A 22,599-nucleotide genomic window follows, 5' to 3' on the forward strand; every position below is an offset into this window, starting at 1 on the left:
TTAGAACCTTTCCAAATAAAATAAAAACACTAAACGAAAGAGAACACTTGACTGCAGATTACCTGTGTGAATTTGTAGCTGATAACCACTAGAGTGATCTGTTTGTCAGTGCATATTGCACTACATACTGTGTCTAAATTCAGCCAAATTTTGTATCATAACCAGCTGGATATGTTATATTCCTCCCTGAGTAGAACTGGAACCGTTGTGAGTAATTATTCAGTAGAAAGTGAGTCATGCTGATGATCTTTTGCTCCAGGAAAGATGTGACTTAATGGCTATGATGAATCCAGTCCACATTACTCTTCACAATGCATTATACTGAAGAACATTATACAAGCAGTATGACTGAATTAAAATGAAGATGTTTGATGGTGGATGTGTGGGCTGGATATATAATGCATTAAAAACTTTGTATTAAGTAAAGATGTAAAACATAAAATCTTCTGGATTGGACTGAATAAAAGAGAAAGAAATTTATTCTTAATAAGAAGCTTCTGGGGATCACATAGTTGGGTTTTCAGTGAGACTAGCTAAAAGACAAGACATAAAAAAAATGTATTTTTCAATATATTCTCACGTCTTAAGTGTTTGATGGCTTACAGAATTAACCTATAGACAAACATGCAGGCTTTTGTATAGCTATGCATTTGACCATTACGTAAATGCACTATAACAACAGCTACCATCCTCCTTGTGCTGCCTGTGCAGAAGCTTTGTATGTAAATGACCATCCCACGCCTTTTCAGCAGACATGTAGAAACCAAACAGTTTTTGTCAGAGGGCAAAATTTAAAAGTCAAATACAAATCAATACAATGGATTAAAGGCATGTTTGTAGATCAGTGAATCCTCAAAGACTCGGAGGTCTTGCGGGAGGAGAAGTTCCCCTCACTGGCAACAATAATTTATTTAAATCCCAGAGTGACAGTGCAAAGTATTTGAACATTATAATGCCCTGTGCAGTTTGTTTGTTTATCTACGAGGATTCCTTTTTCAAGGCGTCAAAGTCCATTCAACCTTTCCTTCACAGTTAACAGAACCTGGCGAAGCTAAAAATGTTCCTCTGCCTTCCATCAGCCAGCAAACTCGAGCCAATATGTCCACAGGCATTGTTTTGTTTTTTTAACTTCATTTTCTTTGTGTGTTTTTTATTTATTTATTTAAAACTCTACACATAGTACTATTTTTATGCAGCTACTTTGTGTGCAGTGTCTGAAAAATGTGTTTCATGAATCTGGGAGGGACAAATCATTCCTTTTATCAACCAGTAGATGTGTTGATTATTGTAATTCAGATGTTTTATTTACTTTGTTTTATTGTTTTGTTTTTACAGTTTTTGCCCGTTGCTTGAACACTATAAACCCATGCTTAGACTAAAGTAACACAACGTGAAGCTGTTGTTACCATACCTCAAACACATGTACCCCTACCTTAAACAAAAGCGCTGCTTTGCACCCCAGTACCAATTATGCAACACACCTACTCCCTCATGCAACACACATGGTCCTGCATGCTACACTCTATTTCATACATAAGACACTTCGCTCACAAAATGAAATCTCAGGGTGCCATTCGGAAAACACATGTATCCAAAATACAAAACACATCGGGTAATTGCAACCACTCAAATACACACCTGAAGGCACCTACTTGCAAAACCGAACACCAATTAGCCAACTACAAAAAGCCCTCAGCGTAGCCATTCCAAGAACTTTGCAAGCATGGATGGAGGGAGAGCAAGAGGATATTTAGCCCGGTGCCTAGCGGGAGAGGACATTGCTTGCGATGTTGATGAGGTCCTGTGGCCAGACCCCAACAGACGGCGGGATCCATGAGCCCACTTATGCACAATTGTCATGGTTTTTTGTGTTTACAGTATAGTGTTTTTTCTATTGCAGTACTATTGTGTTGTTGTTGTTTTATTTGCTGTACCTGTATTCATGGTACTGCAATGTACAGTATTGAGTAGGTCTATTTGCGTTTATGGTTGTTTGGAAATGTGTCTCCTGTAAATGTGCCTTCTGAATAAACAATGGGAATCAAGGACTGCAGTGTTTTATGTACAGCAGACTAGTGTGTTCCCCCTGATCTGTGAGTGTTTGCATATGGTGCAGGTATGTGTCATTTTGTCAACAGAGTTACATTTTGACAAAGGAATGTTAGGTTTTGACAGCAGAGTTTAGGTTTTGGGAGTAGAGTTCCAATTTGGCACAGATGTGAATAGTATATTTCCCAGTGTTGTGTCATGTGTACTTGTGTGTACAGTTTTGGCACAGCGAGCGGGGTTTTGCAAAATGTGTTCAAGCAGTGGGCAAAAACTGTAAATCTGGGTAGTGTTTCAATTATTATGCTATTTGATTTGCAAAAGCACTTATCACACAATCTATTTCTTTTACGTTATTTAAATGTCATGCATGCATTTCTAACAAATGGATGTGCTTTCTTCCATAATATGTTCCCTTTGTAGATTAGATAATTAGGTGTATAACTAACTGTCTATAAAATATCAATATTCCTGCAACATTTGTCTAAACATATTTATTGATACACCATTTAACTCATGCTAACGTGCTAACTTGGCCTTTACCCAAAGGAATGGAAACTATTATTTTTGGTAAGCCATTAACCTGCCTGCAGGTTAGGATTGGGCATTTTCAGTGAAAAGTACTTGATTTATTACTATGTGATCCTGATATGCTAAAGCATTGCTAATATTAAACCTGTTAAGCATCAAAATGTTAACGTTACTGTTAATTGAGCATGTTGAAACATGTTTGTTTAAAGTAAAATACAGTCTCACAGTACAGCTTTTAAAAACTCATTCTGATCTATCCCTTATATTGATTGTTCCTTTTGCTCTTGACCTTTGATGATGCCAGCTGTTGCATTTTCTGAAAAAGACACCTCTTACATCTTCCATTTATTTGCATCCATTTATTTATGTCTAAAGGAAAGTAACAGGCTAGACTGTGAAATGTTTCTTCTATTCAACTGAGCGCTAGACCCACTATCAGTAAAAGAAAAAATAACACATCTGCTTTTGTTATGCAGCTAATGTAATAATTCATGGCACACCCTGGCACATATTGCTGAATTGTAATGTCTCTATCCCTGTTTGATCAGGCTCCAATAATTTCTTTTTAAAACATGTAGATCATTCTGTCAAAGCTATTAACCTTTTATGTTAAGCTTTTATTATGAATGTCCTGTTTTTATACAATAAATCATAGTTATCTAAAGAAGTCTGATAATGGTGTTGAGCTTGAAGGTTGAATTACCATTTCACTTGACGCTAACATGAAAGCTGCACCAGAATATTCTAACTATGGCTACACTGTGGAGGCATTTTCTTTCTTCAGTCCAAGCAACCTCACATAAAACTGTGAACCTTTTCTCAGGCATAGTAGGAATTTTCGAAGACTATTTTACAGTAGCGACAACTGAATTTTGGCTTGATGAAGAATGGCTTGTCATTTGTGCAATGTATAACTGAAATGGCATTCTTGTAATTGCAGGAGTCAGTTGTGTTGGGCAGAGCGGAGAGTCTGCCAATATGACAGAGTGCCTGCAATGGGCTGGTCCCTTGCCCCCTCAGATCAGAGAGTGTCGGGTGGCTTGCAAGGATGACTGCACTCTAACTGCATGGTCCAAGTTCTCTGAATGTGCTGGATGTGGCAGCTCTCGAATACGAAAGCGCTCACTTGCAGGTAAAGACTCGTTATTCACGGATTGTGAGACACACGCAATTTCAAGGCAACTGTTTAATCTTTGCTGGTAGAACAATTGGATTGTGTTCTCAGGTGAAGCATTCTCACATTGTTGTTTTATATTTTTATTGATATGACTGGTAGTCAATCTGGAAATAAATAAAAGCAGAGAGGATAAAAGCTTTTGTAATGTCTGAGCGTGTGGCAGTTTTCTTAAGTCAGAATATACCAGTTCAGACCTAATGCATATTAGTGAAAGATTAAAAAAAAACTTATGCTGTTTCACTTTTACATTAAATTACAAAATTAATGAACATTTTTATGTCCTTCTGCATTTACTTCAAACTAATGAGTCTTGTTTATTTATTCATATTCTATTACTGCAGATGGTAAAAAAAATTCTTTTGTAAAATTTGAGTAGAACACTGCCAACTTTTGACCAACTTCTACAGCTTTTTATTGTTTTGTTTTTATTTTAACTAATTGTTAATTACAAAGTTATAGTTTAAAAGAGTAGAACAACTTTGAAATCTGAAAAAAATGAAAACAAATGAACTATGCCAAGATCTCAGCTTGTGTGGCAAATTTTCTGCCTTTAATATAAGTATGAATGATGTCCTGAAGTCTTTATTTGCTACAGGTGTGTTGTTTGTGCTTAAAATCTCATTAGAACATTGACAGCAATCAAAATATATGTAGCTTGCCAGCGTACACCTACACGCACACTATACTGCCAAAAACATTCCAAAAAACTCATCCATTCAAATTCAGATGTCCCAATCACTTCCATGGCCACAGGTGTATAACTTCTAAGCATCTAGGCACACAGACTGTTTCTACAAACATTTGCAACAGCTGACATTTGCTCTCAGGAGCTCAGTGAATTCCAGTGTGGTACCATGACAGGATGCCACCTGTGGAACTGGAAAGTCCAGTTGTGCAATTTTCTCACTACTAATTATTCCACCATCCATTATTACTGTTATTATAACAAAGTGGAAGTGAATGGGAATGACAGCAACTCAGTTATGAAGTGATACACCAAGTAAAATCACAGAGTGGGGTTAAGAGATACTGGTGTGTAGAGATGTCGCAAACTTTCTGCACAATGAGTCACTACAGACCTCCAAACTTCATGTGGCCATCATATTACCTCAAGAAACAGTCTGTAAAAAGCTTCATGTAATGACTTTCCATGGCAGAGCAGCTGCATCCAAGACTTACATCACCAAACACAATGCAAAGTGTCAGATAGTGTAAAGCACGCCGACACTGGAATATAGAGCAGTAGACATGTGTTCTCTGGAGTGACAAATGCTTCTCCATCTGGCAATCCGATGGATGAGTCTGAGCTTGGTAGTTGCCAGGAGAACGGTACTTGTCTGACTTTATTGTGCCAGTTGCGAAGTTTGGTGGACGGGGTTGTTGGGCTGACCTTTTAGCTTCAATGAAAGGAACTATTAATGCTTCAGCATATCAAGACATTTTGGACAATTTTATGCTCCCAACTTTATGTGAGCAGTTTGGGGATGGCCTCTTCCTGTTCCAACATTGCTGTGCGCCAGTGCACAAAGCAAGGTCTGTAAAGACATGGATGAATGAGTTTGGTGTGGAAGAATCTGACTGGCCTGCACAGAATCCTGACTTCAGCATCTTTGAGATGTGGCCCTAAGAGACTGTCACCCAGGTTTTCTCATCCAACATCAGGGCTCACAAATGCACTTCTGGATGAATGGTCAAAAATTCCCATAAACACACTCCTAAACCTTGTGGAAAGCTTTCCGAGAAGAGTTGAAGCTGTTCTAGCTGCAAAGGCTGGGCCGACATCAAATTAAACCCCATGGATTAATTTGATGTCAATTGTGTTAAGGCTGACTAGTGAGTACTTTTGGCAGTACAGTGTATTACTCAGTGATACTAAAATTTACTAAACAAATATAGCATTTTAAATGTATTTATGAAGAAATGTACAATACTGTAAAAACTCAAATGTGTTTTTCCAGCACTTTGTTACAGTGTGACTTCACACAGTTCCTGTAGTTTAATATCACGTCTAAATTTGATCCCTCACAGCTTGTAGTCTCTTATTTTAGTACAGATGGCAAAATCTGAATTACATGCTGTGGTTTCAGACCAGGCAGGATACTATTTGTCTACATTAATATTTTATCTGTTGCTGGAGGGGTTGCAGTAAACATGTCCTGTCTCCTTCTATATTGCTCTTATAATCCACCACATGAAATCAAGCTTAGCTCATGGGGAAGTGTGTTAGCATAATTGTCTGTTCATAGCAGTCAGAACATGTGAATATTTCAATTCACTTGTGTCTTTATCACTTTTTATCACCAAATTTATCTGGACATTTGATTGGAAATGATCCTACTTTCTTTACCAAGTGTAAGGATAAAGAAGTTTGTAAACTACAGCATACAGTCATTGCAGCCGGTGTTATCCTTTTTAACGTTGGTATTAGATTGGTCAGTCATCCAATAGTCAAGGTGTCTGTATGCCTATAGGTACCAGGGCAGAAGAATTTGGATGGTTTTCAGTTGTTGGGTCTGTCTGTTTGTGCGTCTCGTCATGGCAAAATCTGATCTTTGAGACAGCTACTCTAGTGGGAAGAATTTTATGTCTGTTTGTCTGGATGACAGTGAAATAATTTTCTCAGAATGATTTCAGCATTTGAAGATATTTGACAGGATACAGGTGGATAAAGGACATTAAAATCAAGGTCGAATTTGGAAATGAGTACTAAGCAACCAGTGCTTTCAGTGTTCTCAGTGTTCTCTGTTCCCATCTAGTCAACTTTTTAAATTTTTAATGTATTTTTACTATTGTATTTTGAAGTACCTTTATCTGGTGAAGCATATACCAGCCTCATATACCAGTGGCAAGCACTATACTTGCCTGTAAACTGAACAGAGGGATTGCACATGTAGAGCTCTGCACAAAGACTCAGTGAGTGGCAGGAGAGAGGGAGAAACCGGAAAATGTATTTTATGTACTTTACGCCATGAAGCACCAAACGGTTAACCACATATTGGTATCTATGATCTAGATCACCGTAAACTATATTTAGTGGACTTAAGTAGACAAATATCATCAGAGAACTAAAATTCGTAACATGTACCTTATCTTTATCCCTACATTTCTTTCTAGGTTTGCTTTTACAAAGTTTTAATATTGCATATTATTAAAAGTAAACTAATAAAATGCATTAGCTACCTTAACAACTGCAACATTTGTATTTAAACAAACAAACAAACATAGACAATCATGTTTGGGCGGCTTCAACTTGGGCCTGCCAGGACACTAGGCTTGTAATACACTGATGGAGATCCAAGTGACAAAAGGCAATGTAAAAACTAACCTCTAATCATTACAGGTTAAACAGGGTGGAAAACTTGCAAAAGTAAATATACATTCAATAGCCACTTTATTGATTTCTAATGTAAATATGCATTTAGGCACATTGACATTGTCAAAACGACCTGCTGAAGTTTAAACATCACATTGGGGAATAAAGGTTATTGAAGTGACTTTGAATGTCGCATAGTTGCTGTTGCCACACGGGGTATTCTGACTATTTCAAAAACTGATGATCTACTGGCATTTTACCACACAACCATCTCTGGATTGCAAAAAAGGAGATCATATCCAGTGAGTGGCAGTTCCCTTGCTATTGCAGAGATCAGAGGAGAATGGCCAGACTGCTTTGGACTGACAGAAAGACAACAGTAAGCAGAAAATCATCTTTTAATGCACAACCTTCAAGCCTTGAAGGTGATGCACTACAGAAACAGAAGACGACACCAGGTCCCTTTCCTGTCAGCTGCAATAGTAAAATAAGACTACAATCTCATGGTATACTGTAGCTGACAAGTTTGCACAGTAGAAGATTGGCCGCATGTTGCCTGGTCTAATGAGTTCTGCTGCAACATTTTTATAGGTAGCATCAGAATTTGGCATAAGCAACATGAAAGTATGGGTCCATTCTGGCTTGTATAAACAGTTCAGGCTGGTGGTGTAATGTGTAAAGGTCTGGGGTATATTTTCCCAACACCCTTTGGGCCTCAGGTAACAACTGAGCATCATTCAAAAGCCATAGCCTACCTTGGTATTGTTGCTGACCATGTCCATCCCTTTAAGACCACTGTGTATCCATCCCTTAAAGACCGATGCCTCCTCTATAGGGATAACACTCCATGTCACAAAGCTCAAATCATCTCAAAGTGATTTTTTTCTAACATGGCAGTGAGTTTCCTGTACTCCACTGGCCTCCACATTCTCCAGATATCGATCTGACAGAGCATGTTTGGGATGTAATGGAATGGGAGATTCCCATCAGGGATGTGCAGCTGACAAATCTAAAGCAACTGTGTGACACTGTCATTATGGACCAAAATCTCTGAGTAACATCTCCAGCATCTCGTTGAATCTGTGCCACATAGAACTAAGGTAGGTGTGAAGTCACAATGGGAGATCAAACCAGTAGTAGCAAGATCTATCTATGAATGAAGTGGCTGGTGGGTATAATTCTCTATTTAGAATAAAAGCTGTTTGTAAAGCTCTGTATACATTATTTTTCATATTTTAGTTCGTACCATTCCACTTATGTTCACAAACAGGCTGTGCTTGAAAGGAGAAAGGCATAAAACGAACAGCCATACCCACTGTTTACTGTTCTGTCAGCTTCTGAACACTTACCCTGCCCTCTGTCTTATATACTAAAGGACACAAACATGTTGTTTTAAGTAGCAGATTTAATTTATTACACCTCTGACTTTATATATCACATGCTTCAAAAATAGCAATCCATTTCAATTAGATGGGAGTGTATATGACACTCCACATTGAGGCAGCATCGGCTCAGTTGTTAGAACTGTTACTTTAAAAACTGTCCATAGGGAGGCTGATGCCTCTCTGTGAGGAATTTGCATGTTCACCCAGTATAGGTTTCTTGCAGGTGCTGTAATTCCCAAACGTCTAAACACATGCTGAATAGGTGTGAATGTCTGTTTCTATCACTATGATGGTATACGATCCACCAGTATACTGCATACTGAACACCACCATTATCTTTTGCTGAGTGTTTTTGGGACATCTCACATTATCATTTTACTCATTTCCATTTGGCTGCCTGGTTGTGAATAGATGTGCATCAGATTTGTTTAGTGTTTATCGTTAGCAGCATTGGTTTACCGCGTGTTGTTGAAAACATTCTGAACATATCATCTTTAACTCATGTGTCTATGAATAAATAACACCTTAATAGTAAATGCTGAAGGTCTGTTTCATACATCAGTAAAATACTGAAAAATTGAACCCATTATAAAAAATAACTCTAGGGAATGATAATATTCTAGTTTTAAATACACCAATGTCTTAATAATATAAATGTTAATAGGGAAAATAATTATTGTTATGCCGCTGTAAACTGAATCAGTCAGAATTTAACTTGGGTGAAAAAAATCTTTTAGAAAATCATCATTTTTTTAAGCACTTTCCTTTTAAGTGCTCAGTAGTAGCTGGTGCTATATTTTCCAGGAGAATGAGTGGTGAATGAGTATTCAAACATTACCTTCTGTGAATTATTTCCCCCACTTATCCGAGAGCAGTGTTTGTGCAAGTATCCTGAAGACCTTAAATGGTAAATGGCCTGTATTTATATAGCGCTTTACTAGTCCCTAAGGACCCCAAAGCGCTTTACATATCCAGTCATCCACCCATTCACGCACACATTCACACACTGGTGATGGCAAGCTACATTGTAGCCACAGCCACCCTGGGGCGCACTGACAGAGGCGAGGCTGCCGGACACTGGCGCCACCGGGCCCTCTGACCACCACCAGTAGGCAACGGGTGAAGTGTCTTGCCCAAGGACACAACGACCGAGACTGTCCAAGCCGGGGCTCGAACCGGCAACCTTCCGATTACAAGGTGAACTCCCAACTCTTGAGCCACGATCGCCCTTAACTGCATTTCAGTGATTTAGCCGGCATTGTTAGTGTGCATTTCACAACCGCTCTGACTCTGAGCCTTCTAAGTAGCTCCTGTGTATCATTTTAGACAGGCGTTTATTGAAATATGCTCGCTCCGATGGTCAATGGCTATCTAGAAGCTGATTTCATTCCATAATTTTTCTTTTGTATTTTTTCTTCTTTGTGAGTTTTTATGATTTTAATGTTAAGAAGTCGTTTATTTGCAAAGCTGACCTGACTTTTTATGTTTAATGGGTAAAATTTTTGATTGCTAAGTGATGGGTTTGAAAAGTCTTTAAAAGTCCACTCAAACTGCGAAGAAGTGTGTTGGTAAAATGTTTTAATGAAGTGGGCTGGAATTCAAAAGGACAAAATTTGTAGGATTTATTACACACTCTGGGGTAACATAACAAAAGTTTTAATATTATGCCGCTAGAGAGCCAGACAACAAACTGAACAGTCAGACTTTTTCATTCATGACAACTGTTACTCAGCCACTGTAGGACTGATGACATGAATAATTCACTTTAAGTGTTGCAACTTGAGGAAGTTAATATTATATGTAAGAATATAAAGTCTATCAGTCAAGCTATATAGCAGCTTTAACACAAATTGAATTTTTTGTAATTCATTGTAATGCACTCTTATTGTATTGTACAAACACTTTATTTCTTAGGTTTGCTTTGAAAAAATATCAAGAATAAAGAGTCAGAGCATTTTAGTCAAAATCAGTGTGAAAAAATATAATATATTCTCAGTGTTTATGGTGACATTTAAAAAACAAACGTACGTAAGCCATGAATCAATTCAACCTTTTGAAATATGCATAAACCAATCAGTAAATATTAAGAAAATACTTTATCTCACAAGCCAAATTCATGTATTTTTTAAAGACAGGTGCAGATGAAATAGGGGGGCATGGCTCAGCCTCAACAATGGAACAGCCATCATTCTTTAACAGTTGGGTGTCAGAACATACAAAGATATGCATTCACATCCAAATGCTTGGCAGTGTTGTTCGATAATTCTGCATAATATTATGGCTTTAAAGAAGCATCAGGTTATGACACATTATATATGGAAGATTTAGAGGAAAAATCTCTATACAAAATACATAATATTAAAATAAGCTAGATATTGCACTCTTTGTGTTGTCTGCAGATCTTTAACTAGTAATTTGCCTGCAAAGTCAAGTTGCCAGTGAAGTGATATTGCACTGGCACTTTTCAATCAACCACCAGCAGTGGCATAGATTGAACAGATTGTTGGTGAATTGCACTGTGACGGCAGTGGGTTCACACTCGATAAGGAATGTTTGCAATCAAATCATGTTACGAAACAGATGGACTGCTCACTGACTGGGCACACGGGGAGCTAAAGACACCCAGGATCCACAAAATAAACAGAGGTGCACAGGCATAGCAGGATTAGTACAACCACAGTGCAACTCTTTTACCAGGTTGTGAGTGTTTGTGAGCTCTCCATTTGGCTCGGGTCAAGGAGTTCTGTTATAGTGCTTTCATTTTACAGTGCACGAGGTGTTTACTTTAATTGTAACAATAACGTAGCAATTTGCTTATTCTTGGGGGAATGCAATTCATTAAAGTGTTGAATGGTTCTATTCATGTGGGACTAACAGGATTTATTTTAACCAAACAACAAGAAAATAACCACCTCAAAAGCAGTACTGCATAAACCTACAAATAATACAATGCCATCTGTTCTTTGTACAGCAGGTTACATTGAATTTTCTTCCTTTTAAAGCAAGACGTTTAAATTAGGTTTCTTTTTTCCATGACTCTGAATTGAATGAGTGAAAGAAAATTGATGTATAAATGTATATTGAAAAAAAACTCATCATGTTAATCACTAAAAAGTCTCCTGATAGTTTTTGAGGAATCCTTTTTTGCTTGGAGGTGCTATTACAGTACATTTGTGTGTAATAGACAACAGCACATAAGGTAAACATGTCATACTACACCAGGAAACTGAAGTAATCTCAGTACACTTTGTAGGTTATTAGACTTAAGTGGCTATTAGAAAAAAGTACAGAGGGTCTCTGCTTTCTGAATCCACACTTAGAGGCAGCTCTTCGGGGCAGGCTCTAATTTTAAAAACTAGCAGTCTCAAGTAAATTTGCACTTTGACAGAGATTTATTCTCTTCATGTAGTCTTTAAGGTACAGTGGAGCCTGTTCATCTTTATATATATAACCAGAATTCTTTGGGGTCAATGTCTGTATCTCTTCAAGTCTATGAGGCTTTACTGTAAAGCATTAAAATCACCTGGAAAGGAAAGCAGTGATAGACATTACACACCTTAGCAACATGTCTTCAGATATCATCATACTGTCACAGCACACACATTTTTTGCTAAATACGCTGTCAATGTTGCTATAGTAATGTATCTGTCTCTACATAATACAAACACTCAGTTGCTTGAGTGGCAGCCAATTTGTTCTTTTATTAGTTTGTTCCTTTATTCTGTATTTCTGTGGAGCACTTTATAATGCTGGTTTTGTGCTATACAGAAATCATTGTTATTATTGTTATTATTACTTTAACGTGGAGGTAAACATGATTGCAATATAGTGTTTTTTCAATTTCAGCATAGTCAGTTTAACAGTGCATTTAATCTGGCAGAAGGGATTCACATTTGCAGATCTGATGTATTATTAAACAGAGTTTGGAGATTCTCTGGTAAAAAAAAACAGCAACCCCTAAACATATTAATTTTACACACAGTATACCCCAAACCTAAGGGACACACAAAATGATATTAATATTAATGTAATAAGCAACACACAAAACAATGTCAGGGACTCATTATGACCTAAATTGCATTTTTATTTTCATTTTGAATGGCAAGAAGATGAAATATAAAGATATGTAACCGTTTTGTCTTCCATTTGCTTGAATTGTCCCTTTATAGTCTTTGAGGTGTGTGGGTGGGGGGCAGTGGGCTTGTCAACTTAAATTTTTCTCTAGTACTGACAAGTACATGAAGAGGTGACAACAGAGGGGACTGTTTAATCTATTTCTTTATTTTAACTGATGCATCACTGAAAGCAGGATATTTATAGGTGTTATGTTATCATATGACTTCTGAGGGGCTGGGCAGCTTGACAGGTTGTATCTGTTGCCAGTCCAGATATTGAAAGTGGCATTTCCAGCCACTGTATTACTATTGTTGTTTTAAATAACATTAAATAACATTAAATAACTGTGAAAATACTCATGCTCAATCCACTGTATATCGCTTAACCCATGTACTAATACCCAGTGATAAAGACGGATGATAGTGTAAAATGTTTTCAGTTAAATCCTCTTTCATTTCTTAGACTCATTTTGGTGCCACAATCTCTATTAAAAGAAGCCGTACCAGAACTTGGCAACCCATAAGATGCGCTGTGTTCTGTGGATTGTAAGTAAGCATGCTGTAAAAAAGGAAAAAATAAATAAATAATTAAATTGTTGGAGTACAATTAAAAAAAGCTTGCCAAAAGGCAAATTTATAAAAATGATTATGTGATATAAAACAAGAAGAGACAGGCTGAAGGAAGGTAGGCATTCCAAACACAATTACAGCACTTAATCGCAATGTAACAGCTGAGCAGAACATTACAGATTAATGATATAACTAATGTGTCTGTGCAGCTTTGTCCACCCATTTCTCCACTATTGTCAACCCTTTGAATCAAAGACTCTGCACTTTTGATCATTATTAATAATAAACAGCAACCACTAAGTGCTGGTGAGAAATCATGGTTGTAAAAGAATGAGAGGGAATAAATGCCCATTACCAGAACACATTCAAGAGATTTTTAAATGACAGATCTTTCTGTGTTCCCTGCTCGGTGGGAGAACACTGCAATGCTGCAGCACTTTTTATCCTTCCTGCTCCTCACGGTAGCACACAGTGCACGAATGTGCTATATTCAACGATGGTGCATTTACTTACAAATGAGCTGCAACAGGTTATAAATATAGAAATTATGTTTTAGCTGAATGGAACAATAATCTTATTTGTATTGTCCATTTTAATATTGTCTAAGTAGTATGGTAAAGCAATTCTAGTCAAGTCTAACCTTCGCTGTAGCTGTAGAGTCATAACACAGACACTAAGCATGCACCATTTCCCCAAGGGGTTTAAAATAAATGGAGAAATTAAGCAATAATACATTTGCGAACAGCACCAATTATACAATGAGGTTTTTTGGGCGTCACACGACAAAGGGAACAAATAAGTGTTTTTTGTTGGTTATGATTTTATTTGTTTTTTGTTTTTTTACTGCCTCGGGGTTTTTTTTACTGCCTCGGCTGTGTTTCTTCTAAAGGAACTCAACAAACATAGACTAGAATCGCAAAAGATGACCTACTGAGTAAATTGGTTTACATCCAGCCTCGCAGCAGTTTGTGGTATATAATGGGAAAAGCCTGCCATTTGACTGCAGTATTTTGTGGTGGAATCACTCGTAAGAGGAAAGAAATGTAGTATTATACAAATATATTTCAATAAATACTACATAATAGCGTTTGATAACTATACAATAAAACACAGCTACTGTCACTCCATGTTAACACCTTATGCTCTATTATTGTATGATGGCAGATTTAACAGTTGGTTACATTGTCTTAGTTCATCTTTAGAGAATATACTGTATTTCTGCACATAACTATGATTTGGGCTTAAATGTGAGTGAGAATAATGAAACTTTAAGCCAGCTTCTAAAGCAATTCACTGCCTTGCGGAGTCAGCAGTGAAAGGGAGGCAATGATTCCCACAAGAAATGAAACAGTGATCTTATTAGCTAAGGCTCAAATACAAGTCTCTTAAGAGTAGAGATGGTGGATTTAAGAGAGCAAGCGAACTTGCAATGTGCCTGTAAGTGTCTCACAGTTATAAAGGTGCAAATTAGCAATTTACACTCAGCTAATAGCTACACTGGTTATTTAGTTTTCTCACCTGCTGACTTTGTAAATTTATTAACATAAATACTGTCACGGCTGGCGGAGGGAGCCGTGTGGTGTGGAGGAAAAGGAGGACCCAAGATGCAGCAAACTGATGATACGAGTGATGTTTTATTTACAAAGGTGGTGGTGACAAAAACAGGCAACGAGGTATGAGTACTTTACAAATGGAAACCTAAACTGGGAGAAACTAAGTGACAAACCTGAGACCATACAAAAGGGGTGCGGGGCAGAGAGACGCAGAGACAGGAACACCATAGAACGCAGAGGTAGACGGATGAATGCAGACGAGCCGACAACAGGCAGGAGAACACACAGGGCTTAAATACACACCAGTAATCAGGGGATGAGGGACAGGAGGGCAACACAGCTGGGAGAAATCAGAACTGACGGGACAGGGGAAACACTCACATCAGACAGAGACCTTCACAATAAAACAGGAAACTCAGACACGGGGAACCAAACAAGACACAGATCTAAACAGACAGCTTCACAAACAGATGGGATGACACCATAGACAGACAGATACAGACGCAGACTCAGAGGCAGACCGAATATAACACAGAACTAAAACAATCATCACCGACCCAGGACCATGACAAATACATTCTGTTAATGAACACTTTTTAATTACTGTAACTGCTGTTTATGTTAAACAATACACCTTATTATACATTCATCTCTCAAGACTCTTATCTAATGTGGAAAAAAAGCTGTCCTCGTGTCCTATTACAAAACATGTTCTGCCCATCCAGTTCAGTAATTTTGCATTGTTTGTCCATCTTCTGCTTAGGTCGTAGCAAAAAAAAGGAAACCTGCTTGAATAAGGAGTTGCACCCGCTGGAGGAGACAGAGACATGTCCTTGTGATGAGTTTTTGTCCCAGCCCTGTGGGAACTGGTCTGCTTGCATACTCCCTGATCCTTCGGTCTTGGGATCATCACAGGGCTGGATGAGCCATCGAGAGGTGAAGGATTGTGGCCAAGGTCTGCGCTACAGGGCTGTTGCCTGCATTAACCAGCAGGAGAACCTGGTTAGCCCTTCACTCTGTACAGAGTCAGGTAGGACTAATTGAGATATGCCTACAAATTACACATTTTAGCTAAAAATAATGAGTATCCTTCATAAACATACAACATTGTATTAGATACATGCAACATAGATTATATCTCTAATTTATTTCACTATATATAGTAAATTGATGATGAAATTTGATGAGAGTATGAGCAATTTAACTTTTAATGTGAAAGAAAAATGTCAGTGACTAAAACACAACTGTAAGTCTTTGTCCTATATGGTCGTTTCCTTGTGTCGTGAAGCCTTGCTGTGTAAGTCTAGCTAAAAACCAAACGCAGAGAACAACAATTTTTTTAACACACTGTAAAAAGCTTATACAGCATAGGAATTAAATGCTCATTAGTCAGTTTATTAGCCCTCGGTCTCACGGTGGGTAAGTCCAGGGTCTGGGGTAACACTCACCAGTAGCGTGACTGTCTGACATAATTAATGTGATCTGCACTGCAGCTGCAGACCAAGTCTGAATCATCCCTGCCCATTCTGTCTGCCAATTTAAATTCCAGGCTACATTGTGGAGGTTTGCCACATCCCTTGCCCCATAGACTGCAAGCTCAGTGACTGGTCAGCTTGGTCCCCCTGCAGTGCATCCTGTGGCAGCGGGTTAAAGATCAGGTCTAAGTGGCTGAGAGAGAAAGCTTTCAATGGAGGACGACCATGTCCCAAACTGGATTTAAAGAACCAGGTAAGGCTAGCACCAGTGTAGTATATAGAATCCAATACAAGAGGAAAAAGCAAATATTGAAAGGTAACTGTTTGTTATGAATCTGTCCTCAAAGTGGAATTCGTATTCACTTGTTGCTTGATCTTTATTAATATTTATTAATAACAGTTAAAAATTTCAGGGAGAAATTTACACAAGGAGACACAGTAAAACCACACAGAAATGCGCTCATCAGCTCTTTTGCTGCTTATTTAAGTTCCTTTTTCTCAGACTTGGTCATTTTCAGGGATAATACAGTTTTCAATTCTGTTTTATTTATGTAGGTCCAAATCATAACAACAGTCATCTCAGGCACTTTATAAGGTAAAAACACTACAATAATAGAGAAAAACACCAACAATTAAACAACCCCCTTTGAGCAAGCACGTGGCAACAGTGGGAAGGAAAACCTCTTTTTTAACAGGAAGAAACTTCCGACACAACTAGGCTCAGGGAGGAGCAGCCATCTGCTTGACTGGTTGGAGGTGATGGGAAGAAGACAGAAGAAAAGACAGACTGTGAAAGAGAGCCAGAGATTAATAATAACAAATAATGGAAGTCACGTGTACTTCTGCAGTACATGCAACACAGAATTATGCTAAATGTGGAAACAAATACCGTCTTAGTGCTAATAGTGTTCTCCTTGCTGTACGCAGGCACACACTATCTTATACAGGAAACATTTGTACGGTGCATGCTGCAGTTTCCATGTGAGTGTTTGACACATCTCATTTAGGCTTTTAGGATACCTTTGATGAATTCTGCTCACATTTCAATGACAAGGTTTATTACCCTTTAGGCAGAGGGACTCAGGGGTGATCAGTTCATTGTCTGGTGTTTTGAGTCGCCAAATCAATGGCCTTGCAAGACATGCCCTTTCCTTGACATAAAAATGGAAGAAAATTAAGTTAAAAAAAAAGAAAGAATAGAGAGGAGGGAAGTGGACAGATGGGAGCTTTTGATATTCCATAGTCAGGTTTTTTTGCACAGCCCTGAATATTTTGTGACAGCACATCTCTCGTGGGGTCACGGTTTAAAGAGGGGAAGTGTTTTATGAATGCTGCCTCTATGCTTGAATGGGCTTGAAAGGACACTTTAGTTTGTAGAGGTCAGTATGGAGATGAGGCATGGCTGTGTGAAAAATATTCTAATGTATTCTAGTGGAGATTTGTGTACAGATGGTTAAGTGCCCACTAACAATGTCTATATGGCCCCTGTTGTAATGCCCTGTAATAACCCTCAACACTTAAATTGGAGCTCACTGTTGCCCATGTCCTCATGGATTTATCCAGACTGTGGAGTGGGGCTCATTGTTAACATTGCTAAATTGGACATTTAAAGTGAAGTACATCTGTCCAAAGTGTGGGTGGAGAGATACTCTAACCTTTGTGCTAGTTCTGTAGGCATAGAGCTGCGAGGGTGCTTCCTCCTGTTATGTCAAATGAGGAAACTTCTAAATGGTCTCAACAAGATGTCAAAGAAAGATTTATCCTCTGGTTTATCCTTGCTTTGTCCTAAAGTAACTATTGTCCATTGCTCTCTATTTTTACATTTGTAAAAATGTAGTTAATGTCTGTTAGGAGTATTTCACGACAACGAAAATTCTCAATCCTAATTGGTCTCTCCTCTTTCACAAACACTTGCTCTCCTGTCGCTGACTCTGAACTGTGAATCGCTGTAGCCAAACTCTAGCCTCACACCTACCAGCAGATGTTTCCCCTTGAGCCCCAGCCAGAAGTGATTGGCTCGACAGTTATAAAATTTACAGCATGCCACAAATCATCTTCTTGTCACACGGCTGAGTGAGCGCAAAAGATAGGGGGAGAGATAGAGAAAGGAAGAGCCAGAGCAAGAAGGAAAACGAAAGCGAGAGAGAGAGAGCCACCATGGAAATAATGAGCAATAATGGCTACAATGTCAAAAAGGCTGTGCAGAAGCTGCTCTGTAAAGTAAACTCAAAAGTGTGCTGTTAATGAGCAAGCCCATATGTATGTATATATTTTCTTTTTTTTTTTGTACTGATAAATGAATGACCATGAACAAGTTAATCATGATGAATAATGCATGCATCACTCTCACTGAAAAAAGTCCCCAAGCTGTGGTGTACAAGTGGGAAATGAGTAAGTAAAGAATTAACTTCATGTTGAAGAATACTAAAAACCCGGCACTCTTGTTTGCACTTTGATAAACGCCACCCCTAAACAGCAGTTGTTCAGTCACAACTAGCCAATGTTTTTGATTTTATCCATGTATGGATCCAGCTGTAACACTGACTGTATATAAATCATAGCAAAACTATGTTTAGATTAATTAGAGATAGACCAAAATGTGAACATTCATGGGCGCATATCCATCTTTCTATCATTAGTATTAGTAGCTGAGTATAATTTCAGTTACAGGTTACCAAAAAAAGCGAGTATATCTGTGTAAAACTCATTAACTGAAATAATGCAAGTTAGTCCTCATCCAGCACAATGGGACACATTCCATCTCCCAAATCGACCCACCCATCCCAAAGTGAGTTGTGGTGGGTCATTTGCTCGGACAGTCCCAGTGGATAAGACCTAGGCCACTCCTGTCAGCTAGCAGCTATCAACAGGATATTGAGTCTACAATTCACCACTGATAAGAAGATCTTCTAAAAGAAAACTGGAAAGATCTTGTCTGGTCTAATGAGTCTTAATTTTTGCTGCAGCATTTGGACGGTAAAACAGGGATCCACCTCAGACTGCTGGTGGTGGTGTAATGATGTGGGGGATATTTTCTTGACAAACCATAGGCTATGGATCATGTCTTTGTGTTCACTGTATTCAATTGACCTCCGGAGTCACCAGATGTCAATCCAATAGAGTGTCTCTGGGATGTGGTGGAATATTCAAATTCAAATTCAAATTTTATTTGTCACATACACAGTCATACACAGTATGATATGCAGTGAAATGCTTACACAATTGCTCGTGACCTACAGAAACAGAAAAAAAGGCTATGAATAAGATAGGAAATAAATATGAAAATTAAAAAGGGTCAATTTAACTAAGAAGGAATAAAATAAAATATAAAAATTGAAGTTAAAAATGAAACAACTGTACAACAACAAATTAGAATGAAGGGTAAATTTAACTGGGAAAGAATAAGATAAAATATATAAATTAAAGTTGAAAATAAAATAACTGTACAACAAAATACACAATACACAAATACACAGTATAGAAATATATAAGGATGTATGAAGAAATATAAATATAAATATATATTTATAGCTCCTCCTCAGTCTCTCTATGTTGGTCTTCAGGGAGCGGAATCGCTTTCCTGACCTCAGCAGAGAGAACAGTCCATTGTTGGGATGGCTGAGGTCCTTCACGATCTTCTTGGCCTTGGTCCAGCATCGCCTGCTGTAGATTGAGTGCAGGTCAGGGAGCTCGGAGCGGATGGTGCGCTCAGCTGACCGCACAACCCTCTGTAGAGCTCGTCTGTCCTGCATGGTGCTGTTCCCGAACCAGGTTAAGATGTTTCCCGTCAGGATGCTCTCTATGGTGCACGAGTAAAAGTTCTTGAGCACCTTGGAGGGCAGTTGGAAGTCTCTCAAGCGTCTGAGGTGGTAAAGATGCTGTCGGGCCTTTTTCACCACAGTGTTGATGTGACAGGACCAAGACGGGTCCTGCATGATGTGAACTCCGAGGTATTTGAAGCTGTCCACTCTCTCCACTGGGCACTCGTTGATGACGGGGGTCCGGTAGTTCCTCTCCTGCTTAGTGCTGAAGTCCACTATCAACTCCTTTGTCTTACTGACGTTTAGAAGGAGGTTGTTCTCTGGCACCAGTTCTCCAGATTCCTAATCTCCTTCAGGTAGGCCATCTCGTTGTTATCAGAGATCAGGCCCACCACGACGGTGTCGTCAGCAAACTTAATGATGATGGTGGAGCTGGTAGTGGCCACACCAGGAGAATAGGAGAATCACATCATAAATGTGAAACCAGCAAATCTGTAGCAACTGCAAGATGCTGTCAATATCTGCCAAAATTTAACTACCTTGCCAAATCTATGCCAAAAGGCCTCCAACCAAATATCATGTATACTGTAATGAAGTACATATCTAAAATCTTTTGTTGACGTTATTGTTTTAAACCATAGCCAACCTTCATTTTTGATAACAGTTATCATGAACCGGTGTTTTAGAAATGACCACAAACAAGAAAAAATTCGTTTTTACATTGTCAACATAGCTTGTGTAACTTTTTGCCATGCAAAATATGGTATTATATAAATGTGTATATATATATATATATATATATATATATATATATAATGTCTCCTTGAAATACACTATGTGTTTGTGACTTCTCTCAAAGAATGTGGAGTTATAAATACAGAACTGACAGTATTTTTTTTTAAACATTGCATCAGGAAACACATGACTGCTGTCAAGGGTGCCTGGCCATAGACTGAAGTGAAGTCACCACTGGCAATACATGGCTGTCTTTCTCATTTTCTTGAAATAAGTTCCATCTTGAAGCCTCGACATATTGTCAGCTATGAAAATAGGAGAAACAAGAGGGGGAGCTTTAAATTAGGAGAGATTTTAAAGTCGCATACATATGATGTTTATTGGTTCATTTTCATTACAGTTAGTATGGGTTCCCCATCATGATAAGTGTCTCATATATACCCTTATTTTTAATTGTGGAGTACAGGTATATACAGTGGTGTGAAAAAGTGTTTGCCCCCTTCCTGATTTCTTATTTCTTTGTATGTTTGTCACAATTAAATCTTTCAGATCATCAAACAAATTTAAATATTAGACAAAGATAAAACAGGTAAACACAAAATGCAGATTCTAAATGGTGTTTATTAAGGGGAAAGAAAATCCTGACCTACATGGCCCTATGTGAAAATGTGATCACCCCCACGTTGTTAAATCATGAATTAACAGTGATTGACCACATTTTTATAAACCTGACATCAGTTTCACTGCCACACCAAGGACTGATTACTTACAGACCTGCTGAATGAAGAAGTCAGTTAAATAGAAGTTATCTGAAAAACTGATGCGGGTTAAAAAATCTCAAAAAGCAACACAACATGCCACAATCCAAAGAAACAGCTGAGAAACAAAGTCATTGACATCTATCAGTCTGGAAAGGGTTAAAAAAAGCCATTCCTAGGGGATTGGGACTCCAATGAACAATGGTGAGAGCCATTATCCACACATGGAGAAACCAGGAAAAGTGATGAACTTTCCTAGGAGTGGCCAGCCTACTAAAATTACTCCAAAAGTGCATCAATGACTTATTTAGAAGGTCACAGAAGAACAGAACAACATCTAAAGAACTGCAGACCTCACTTGTCTCAGTTAGGGTCAGTGTTCATGACTCCAACATAAGAAAGAGACTGGGCAAGGGACTGCCCCATTACATCTGGTGTTATGAGTAACACAACATTTCAGAAAAGGAACATCATACAAACACTAAAATATGGTGGTGGTAGTGTGATGGTCCGGGGCTGTTTTGCTGCCTCAGAATCTGGAAGACTTGCTGTGGTACATGGAAACATGAATTCTGCTTTCTACCCAAACATCCTGAAGGAGAATGTCCGCCCATCTGTTTGTGACCTCAAGCTGAAGGGCACATGGGTTCTGCAGTAGGACCAAAACACACCAGTGAGTCTATCTCTGAATGGCTTAGAAGAAACAAAATGGAGACTTTGGAGTGACCTAAGCTGAATCCGATCGAGAACCTTCCAATATGGCTGAATTACAACAATTCTGCAAAGATGAGTGGAACAAATTGTTCCACAGTGCTGTAAAAGTCTCATTGAGAGTTATTGCAAATGCTTGCTGCTGTTAAGGGTGGCCCGACCAGTTATTAGGTTTAGGGAGCAATCCCTTTTTTTTACACGTGGCCACTAATATGCAAACTGTCATGACCATTGATCAACAACCACTGATCAAAGCTCATTGATCACTGACAATTGATCAATGGCCATGAGTACCATTCCAAACAGTTGGGGAATGGCTGCAATCACAGCATTGTAATATGGCAAAAGATGAAAGAGTGGGCACTGGCCTCTAGGTGTAAATAGACTGGGGGCTTAGCAATTCGAAACAACAACATTGCAGATGTGGAAGCAGAGCAGCTGCAGATGAAAGTTTCAGCCTGTCTCAGCA

General features: G+C 38.5%; 1 protein-coding gene across 1 annotated transcript in view; it reads left to right on the forward strand.

The window, feature by feature from the left end:
• thsd7ba (thrombospondin, type I, domain containing 7Ba) overlaps positions 1 to 22,599 on the forward strand; it is a 191,172-nt gene that overhangs the window by 131,330 nt on the left and 37,243 nt on the right. Inside the window, exons 14-16 of the mRNA XM_086266240.1 lie at positions 3,518 to 3,709; positions 15,454 to 15,720; positions 16,240 to 16,418. Coding sequence (XP_086122366.1) covers positions 3,518 to 3,709; positions 15,454 to 15,720; positions 16,240 to 16,418 — 638 coding nt within the window. The remainder of the gene's footprint in view (positions 1 to 3,517; positions 3,710 to 15,453; positions 15,721 to 16,239; positions 16,419 to 22,599) is intronic.

The sequence above is a fragment of the Aulonocara sp. 'chitande type north' Nkhata Bay genome, linkage group LG16 (assembly GCF_057382095.1).
Source record: "Aulonocara sp. 'chitande type north' Nkhata Bay isolate Kocher_YH1m ecotype deep benthic linkage group LG16, A_spYH_male_GT1.1, whole genome shotgun sequence".
NCBI classification, from domain to species: Eukaryota; Metazoa; Chordata; class Actinopteri; order Cichliformes; family Cichlidae; genus Aulonocara; species Aulonocara sp. 'chitande type north' Nkhata Bay.